This window comes from Octopus bimaculoides, chromosome 28, assembly GCF_001194135.2.
Source record: "Octopus bimaculoides isolate UCB-OBI-ISO-001 chromosome 28, ASM119413v2, whole genome shotgun sequence".
NCBI lineage: Eukaryota > Metazoa > Mollusca > Cephalopoda > Octopoda > Octopodidae > Octopus > Octopus bimaculoides.
The window spans coordinates 6,295,634-6,303,524 of NC_069008.1; the positions used below are offsets into that span (position 1 = coordinate 6,295,634).

The following is a 7,891-nucleotide window of genomic DNA, read 5'->3' on the forward strand; positions in this document are numbered from 1 at the left end:
GGGGGGGGGGCGGTGCGCATTGATGCCGTCGAGAGGTAGGCCCCGAAACGGCGTGCATTCTCTCCTGATGACCCCATACACTTGCTGGCTTCCGGTATGCGGAGTTCTTGACTGGTAGCACTTGCATGTGCGAGTTGTTTGCAAGGCATAATGTCCACAAGCAAAAAAATATTAAAAAAGCTATTTAATATTAAAAGTCATTAGAGAATCAGAAACACAATCTTCCATTGCAATTGGTGCATTTTCAGGAATACACATTCGTATCCACGCACTGGAATTCAATTAATATTGAGTTTCATTACCTTGTCACTTAAGACCATATTTTTGTAACCTAATTAATATTTAATATTTTATCACGACTCGGCTCTACGTAAAACTTTATCTTACAGAAAGCTGGGTAATAATAAAATCCAGAATATCGAAAACGGAACCTTTCAAGACCTTACCAAATTGCAGTATTTGTAAGTTAGATCGGTCTTGCTTCATTAACGATATATTTCTAGATTTTAAATGTTTTCTACTACTTCACTCTCTCTGCGTTTTGTATCTATGTAAGCATGTGTCGGTCTCTCTCTATTATTTACAGTTCTTGTTCTTTTGCTGTTCATCACCATCATCATCATCAACAGCAACAGGTGCAGCAGTAACAACATTAGAAAAATTGCAGTTAGATTATTCAATACAGTTATTAAATAAAATTCATAAGCCACACAATTTAAGTAATTGAAAGAAGCTTTCAAAAAATATGGGGAAATCAGGATCACCTAATTTATGGTTACAATTGACATTTTCAGGTTTACATGTTATCCCGTATTGGAATTTTATTAATATCAATACTCGTTGCAACATCCGTTAGTTTTATATTTTATTTGAAACCTAATTGCTTCGGCTCAGCTAATATTTTAACGCATATCTGCTTTATACATTTCCTTATGAACTACAGACTTCTGAACCAGAACGGAATCACGGACATTGGAGAAGGAATTTTCCAAAACCTCACCAAATTGTATGATTTGTAAGTCGAATCAGTCTCGTTACTCTCTCATTGACAATATGTTTCTGAACTTTAACCCTTTAGTGTTCGCATTATTCTGCCAAAATTAATGCTTTTTTTATCCACATTGTTTTAAACTAATCATGCATTATCTTGTAGCTATGAGATTTTGATGAGGTAGCTGTTAATTTTTAAAACGATATTGTAGGGCTGGTGTGAGAGACCAGATCTGGCCAGTTTGAACATAAAACAGGCAAAATACTTTTGGCCGGATTTGGCCGGTTTAAATGCTAAAGGGTTAAACGTCTCCGTTTCATTTTCTCTGTTTTGTTTCTCTGTGTGTGTATGTCTCTGTCTCAACAGCCTTCAGTCCTTGTTCATCTTCTCTTTTAGCCGTTAGTACTTACTCTTCTTTTCCCCATCTTCTTCCCTTCAACCTACTTTTCCCTCTCTCTCTCTCTCTCTCTGCTTATTCTTCACTCTATTCTCTCTGAAATTCCTCCTCATCCTCATCAACCTCCTCATCTTGTTTTCTTCATCTTTTTTCCTTTTCTTTTTAGTTTTATTTGCCGCCTTTTTTGGTTACTCTTTGTATTGTCACTATTCTTGTCATTATTGTTGTTGTTGTCATGCTCGTTTACTTCCATATTTTCATGCTCGTTTACTTCCTTTCCCTTCATCACTTTTTCTTTTCTTCTATATTTTGTTGTCTTTTTTATCTCTGTTTTCTTCCTCCAACTTCTTCGTCTCCATTTTTCCTTCTTTCTCTCTACTTCTTCAATTCATTCAACATGCCATCAGTTGCAACTTCTTTTTCCTACTTCGACCTTTCTCCTCTCCTCTTTCTTCCTATTGTTTTTCTTTCCTTAATGTACATCATGTTCTCTTGTTTCTTTTACCTTCTCTGACTCAATTTTTAACACCACCACCGCTACTACTACTACTACTACTACTACTACTACTATTACTACCTCCTTTTATTAATCATCAAAACCTTCTAATTTATTTACTTTCTTCTCCCTTTCTATCACCTTCATATTCTTGTTGCTCTTGTCTTCCTCCCCGGTCAGCTCTTCTATCTCTACTTCCTGTTCTTCCACTTTATCCTTTGATTGTTTGTTTGTTTGTTTCTTCTTCTTCTTCTTCTTCTTCATATTCTCAGCCTTTAATGTATTACATCACTCTTTCTTCCTCTTTCCTTCTCCTCCATATATGTATATACAGGTACATATACATAAAGAATAATTCCAAAACATCCCAAAAGATTTTTACAGCAAATTTTCCGGGAAATATCACTGCTAAAAAATTACACAACACCAGGAGTATGACTGGCACTACCTTTAAGATATTGTTATACACCATCACAATCCATGTGAAACTAAACATCTGAAAAATGCATGGTGGTTCTGAAATCAAACATATTCTATCAGCCCTGCTTCCCGACAGATAGTGCCTTTGTAAAATAGTGGTTCATAAATAAATTACATTCTAAAAATTGCAGGTAAAATATAATCTAAAAGTCAGAAAAATTAAACAAAATATTAAAAATAATGGACTTATTAGAAATGCATAATTAATGAATACAATATATAGTTTCTAGAGTACCTAATTGCACTGGAATTTTATTAATATCAATATTGATTACAATTCCACATAACTGTATATTTTATGTCAAACCTGATTGTTTAACCATAATAATTAATATTTTCTCAAATTTCGGCTCCATACAATTTCTAATGAATCCATTTTTGTTACAGAGATTTGAGTGAAAATAACATCACGGATATCAAAAGAGGAACCTTTCAAGACCTGCCCTATATTGTTTTTCTGTAAGTTGTATCAGCCTTGTTGATATTTCATCAACGAAATACTTCCAAATATTAAATGTTTACCCCATAATCTCCACCACTCTTACCCCTTTGTCTGTGTGTGTCTGTGTATGTAGGTGTGTGTCTATCATTACTTAATTCTTCTTCTTGCAAAATTTCTTTTAATCCCCATTCTATTCTGCTTCTTTGTTTTCCTTTTCAAATTATTCTAATTGTTTGCCGTTTAATTTTCTTCTTCTTCTTCCTCTTTCCATTCCAAATATGCTCATACAAATTCTTACACACAAAGTACAATTTCAAATAACCAAAATAGTTTGATACAACAGTGTTTCAGAGAAATATCATTGCACAATACATGAAAGTATGACGTTCCATATTGCAATGTCTTTTTAAGGCAAAACTTTCTATTCGTAATATTTAAAATATTTTAAACCTAATTGCTTAGGCATAATTGATTTGATTTGATTTATTCTCATCTCATGAGCTGTGGCCATGCTGGGACACCGCCATTTACCTAATATCTAATATCTAATATTTAATATCTAATATCTAATATCTAATATCTAATATTTTATCACAAATCTGCTTTGCTTTATACTCTTTCAATCTCATTTTCCTGTTACAGATCTCTGAACCTTAATAATATCACACATATCGAAGAAGGGGCTTTCCAGAATCTTCCAAGATTGAGTATACTGTAAGTTGGACAAGTCTTATTGATACTGTCCCATTGATAGAATATCTTCAATACAAGATATCCTCCCTTTTCATTCAGTCACTTGTTTCCACTTTGCATGTATACTGTGACGGAAACAGTGTCTTCGTAACTATTACATTTTGCTATTATTCTTCTCCTATTCTTCATTATTTTCCCATCATCATCATCATCAACATCAATCATCATCATCATCATCATCATCAACATCAATCATCATCATCATCATCATCATCATCATCAGTCGATATAATCAACTTACCTCCTCCCTCATAAATTTCAGGCCTTGTGCCTATTGAAGAAATTATTATTGTTGTTGTTGTTATTATTATTATTGTTGTTGTTATTATTATTATTACCATTACCAGTGCTCATTGCCTTCATAAATGTATACACAGACATCTATGAATAATGCATAATTATAAAACACCCAATCCCTGCGTCAGGTCACATTTTCTGGAAAATGTCTCTGCTCAATACTTTACACATCACAAAATGTATGAAAGTCGCTACGACTCAGTTGTTGCACATCTCCACAGGACATGTGAGACTAGAGATCAGAAAAGAAGAGGCATTGCGTACCTCCAGGCATACTTATCTGTCTTGCCTCCCTAATTGTTGTTGGCACTCCGTCGCTTACGACGTCGGGGGCTCCAGTTGATCCGATCAACGGAACAGCCTGCTCGTGAAATTAACGTGCAAGTGGTTGAGCACTCCACAGACAAATGTACCCTTAACGTAGTTCTCGGAGATATTCAGCATGACACAGTGTGACAAGGCTGGCCCTTTGAAATACAGGTACAACAGAAACAGGAAGTAAGAGTAAGAGAAAGTTGTGGTGAAAGAGTACAGCAGGGTTCGCCACCATCTCCTGCTGGAGCCTCGTGGAGCTTTTAGGTGTTTTTCGCTCAATAAACACTCACAACGCCCGGTCTGGGAATCAAAACTGCGATCCTATGACCGCGAGTCCGCTGCCCTAACCACTGGGCCATTGCGCCTCTACATGCCTCCCTAATTAAATGCTGATAATATATTTGAAAGAGAAACTAATTTAGATAATTAAATTTTTCAAACTTTTCGACAATTCGAAATACCCGATTGGTGGATTCATTTGATATCTTACAAGTTTACACACTGGAACTGCTGTGAATGTCAACGTTTATCACAAGTACTTTGTACACAAAATTTCACACGTATTTTACACGAAATTGCTTATCCATAATATCTGATCTTCATCGCAAAAAATTCTGCGTGCAATTTCTTATGAAGTCACTTTAATATTACAGATACCTGGATCACAATAATATCTCGAGTATTAAGAAAGGGACCTTCGTAAACGTTTCCAGTCTAATTACACTGTAAGTATTCCTGAGACTATTTCATCGACGCTGTATTTCTTAATATGAAACGCCTCTCCTTCTTTCTTACTTTCCTCTCGTCCATCCCTATTTTGTTTGTCAGGTTGAGTGGGTATATCTCTCTAACGACATTTTCCCATTCTTCTTCTTCCATACAATTTTTTCATTTCCTCCTTCATCTTTATTTTCTGGTACTACTCCCACTTCCTCATTTTCCCTTCTCTTACCCTGGACTCCCTTTTCTCTTTCTTTTTCCACCTTTTTCTACATTCATTTCTTTCCTTTTGTAATTCTCATCCTCGACTACACTCTCGGAGTGGTTGGCGTTAGGAAGGTCATCCAGCTGTAGAAACTCTGCCAGATCAGATTGGAGCCTGGTGTAGCCATCTGGTTTCACCAGTCCTCAGTCAAATCGTCCAACCCATGCTAGCATGGAAAGCGGACGTTAAACGATGATGATGATGATGATGATGACTTCACCCTTTTCCTTTTCTGTTCTTCTATTACAATTTCCTTTTCTTCTTTAGCCCTTTTCTCTATTTTGTATTCCTTATCATTACCATCATCATCACCTTCTGCTTCACCATCCTCATCACCACCCCTCCTCCCCATCACCATCATCATATCCGTTTTCTACATCTGCTTTCTTACGTTTATCTTCCTCTTCCTCTTCACATTCAATTTCTATTTCCCTTCTACCCCTCCTTTCTCATTCCATCTTCTTCTTCTTCTATTCACTTCCTTTTCTCTTTCACTTCAACCTTCTCTCCTTCTAATTCCATCCTTCTTCTATCTACTTCTCCTCCTCTTCATCATTTCCCCTTTACCCTTCCTTATTCCCTTATTCTTCCGCATCTTTTCCTTTCCTCTTACCTCTACTCTAGTTTCTCTTCATTTTCTTCTTATGCTGCTTCTTTCATTTCTCTTATTCTTTTTCTACCACCATCACCGCCACCACCACCACTTTCCTCTTCCTTTTCTCCTACATCTGATTTCCTTGTCTTCTTCTCCCGCCATCTCATATGTGTGTCCTGCTTCGCGGGCATGGCTGTGTGGTTAGGAAGCTTGCTTTTCAGCTACATGGTTTCGGGTTCAGTCCCACTGTGTGGCACCTTGGGCAAGTGTCTTCTGCTATAGCCCCGGGCTGACTGAAGCCTTGTGATTGAATTTGGTAGGCGGAAGTTACTGCCGCGTGTGTATATGTCTGTGTATGTGCTTGTGCCTCTCTTCCAGAGAGTGAGAGGGGGAATATATTGTCTTCAAACGATATAATTTACATTGCAAAAGCTTGAGGTAAAATACAATCCAAACGCCAGATAAATTAAATAATGGATGTTTTTAAAAATGATGGATACCTTTGATATTTTCAGGAGTATGCAGTTTTCGTCATAATATATTATTTTCTCAAAAATCTGCTCTATCCAATGTCTTATCAACTGACATTTACGTTACAGAGGCCTGAGTCACAATAATATCATGAATATCGAAACAGAAATCGTCCCAAATCTTCCCTATGTAGGACAATTGTAAGTTGGATCAGTCTAATTAATAACATTTCATTACTCTTTTACTTGTTTCAGACATTTGACTGCAGTCATGCTGGAGCACCACCTTTAGTCGAGAAAATCGACCCCAGGACTTATTCTTTGGAAGCCTAGTACTTATTCTATCGGTCTCTTTTGCCGAACTGCTAAGTTACGGGGACGTAAACACACACACATATATATATATACATATATACGACGGGCTTCTTTCAGTTTCTGTCTACCAAATCCACTCACAAGGCTTTGGTTGGCCTGAGGCTATAGTTGACAACACCTGCCCAAGGTGACACGCAGTGGGACCGAACCTGGAACCATGTGGTTGGTAAGCAAGCTACTTACCACACAGCCACTCCTGCGCCTCCATTATTACATAATGAATTTTAAATATCTAATGTCTTCCTCATTTTGTCTTTTCTTCGTCTCAGTGTGTGTATATGTTTATGCGTAATTGTGTGTTATTTCTTTACTACCCACAAGGGGCTACACACAGAGGGGACAAACAAAGACAGACAAACGGATTAAGTCGATTATATCGACACCCAGTGCGTAACTGGTACTTATTTAATCGACCCCGAAAGGATGAAAGGCAAAGTCGACCTCGGCGGAATTTGAACTCAGAACGTAGCGGCAGACGAAATACTGCTAAGCATTTCACCCGGCCCCCTAACGTTTCTGCCAGCTCGCCGCCTTAATGCCTTTATGCGTAATTGTGTGTGTCTTTCGCTACTATAATCAGTGTTTCCCATTCTCGAAATCTCCATTTTCCTTCTTCCACTGCTATTACTTGTTCTTTATGATTCATCACATTTTCCTTCTGCCACCTCTCATTTCCTTTTGCTCCTCGTTTTCTACACTTTCTTTCCTCCTACCTTCCATTTACTTCTTCCTCCTACTCATATCTTCTTCTTCCCCTACCTCCTCCAGCTCTTCTCCTTCGTCTGCTTCTTCCCCCTCTTTATTTTTGTTGCTTTAGTTGTTGTAGGCGCAGGAGTGGCTGTGTGGTAAGTAGCTTGCTTACCAACCACATGGTTCCGGGTTCAGTCCCACTGCGTGGCACCTTGGTCAAATGTCTTCTACTATAGCCTCGGGCCGACCAACGCCTTGCGAGTGAATTTGGTAGACGGAAACTGAAAGAAGCCTGTCGTATATATGTATATATATATATATATGTGTGTGTGTGTGTTTGTGTGTGTCCCCCCACCATCGCTTGTGAGTGGATTTGGTAGACAGAAACTGAAAGAAGCCCGTCATATATATATATACATACATATATATATATATATATATATATGTATGTATGTATGTGTATGTATATATTTGTGTGTCTGTGTTTGTCCCGCCCACCATCGCTTGACAACCGATGCTGGTGTGTTTAGGTCCCCGTAACTTAGCGGTTCAACAAAAAGAGACCGATAGAATAAGTGCTAGGCTTACAAAGAATAAGTCCTGGG

General features: G+C 37.6%; 1 protein-coding gene across 14 annotated transcripts in view; it reads left to right on the forward strand.

Annotated features, from left to right (window-relative positions):
- The window catches only part of LOC106878584 (slit homolog 1 protein-like), a 35,923-nt gene that overhangs the window by 18,377 nt on the left and 9,655 nt on the right, over positions 1-7,891 (forward strand). For 11 of the 14 annotated variants that reach the window (XM_014927831.2, XM_014927837.2, XM_014927832.2 and 8 more), the window contains 6 exons: positions 390-461; positions 944-1,015; positions 2,752-2,823; positions 3,449-3,520; positions 4,825-4,896; positions 6,351-6,422. In XM_014927831.2, coding sequence (XP_014783317.1) covers positions 390-461; positions 944-1,015; positions 2,752-2,823; positions 3,449-3,520; positions 4,825-4,896; positions 6,351-6,422 — 432 coding nt within the window. The remainder of the gene's footprint in view (positions 1-389; positions 462-943; positions 1,016-2,751; positions 2,824-3,448; positions 3,521-4,824; positions 4,897-6,350; positions 6,423-7,891) is intronic. The other 3 variants (XM_014927836.2, XM_052977598.1, XM_014927841.2) reach the window with 1 other exon arrangement.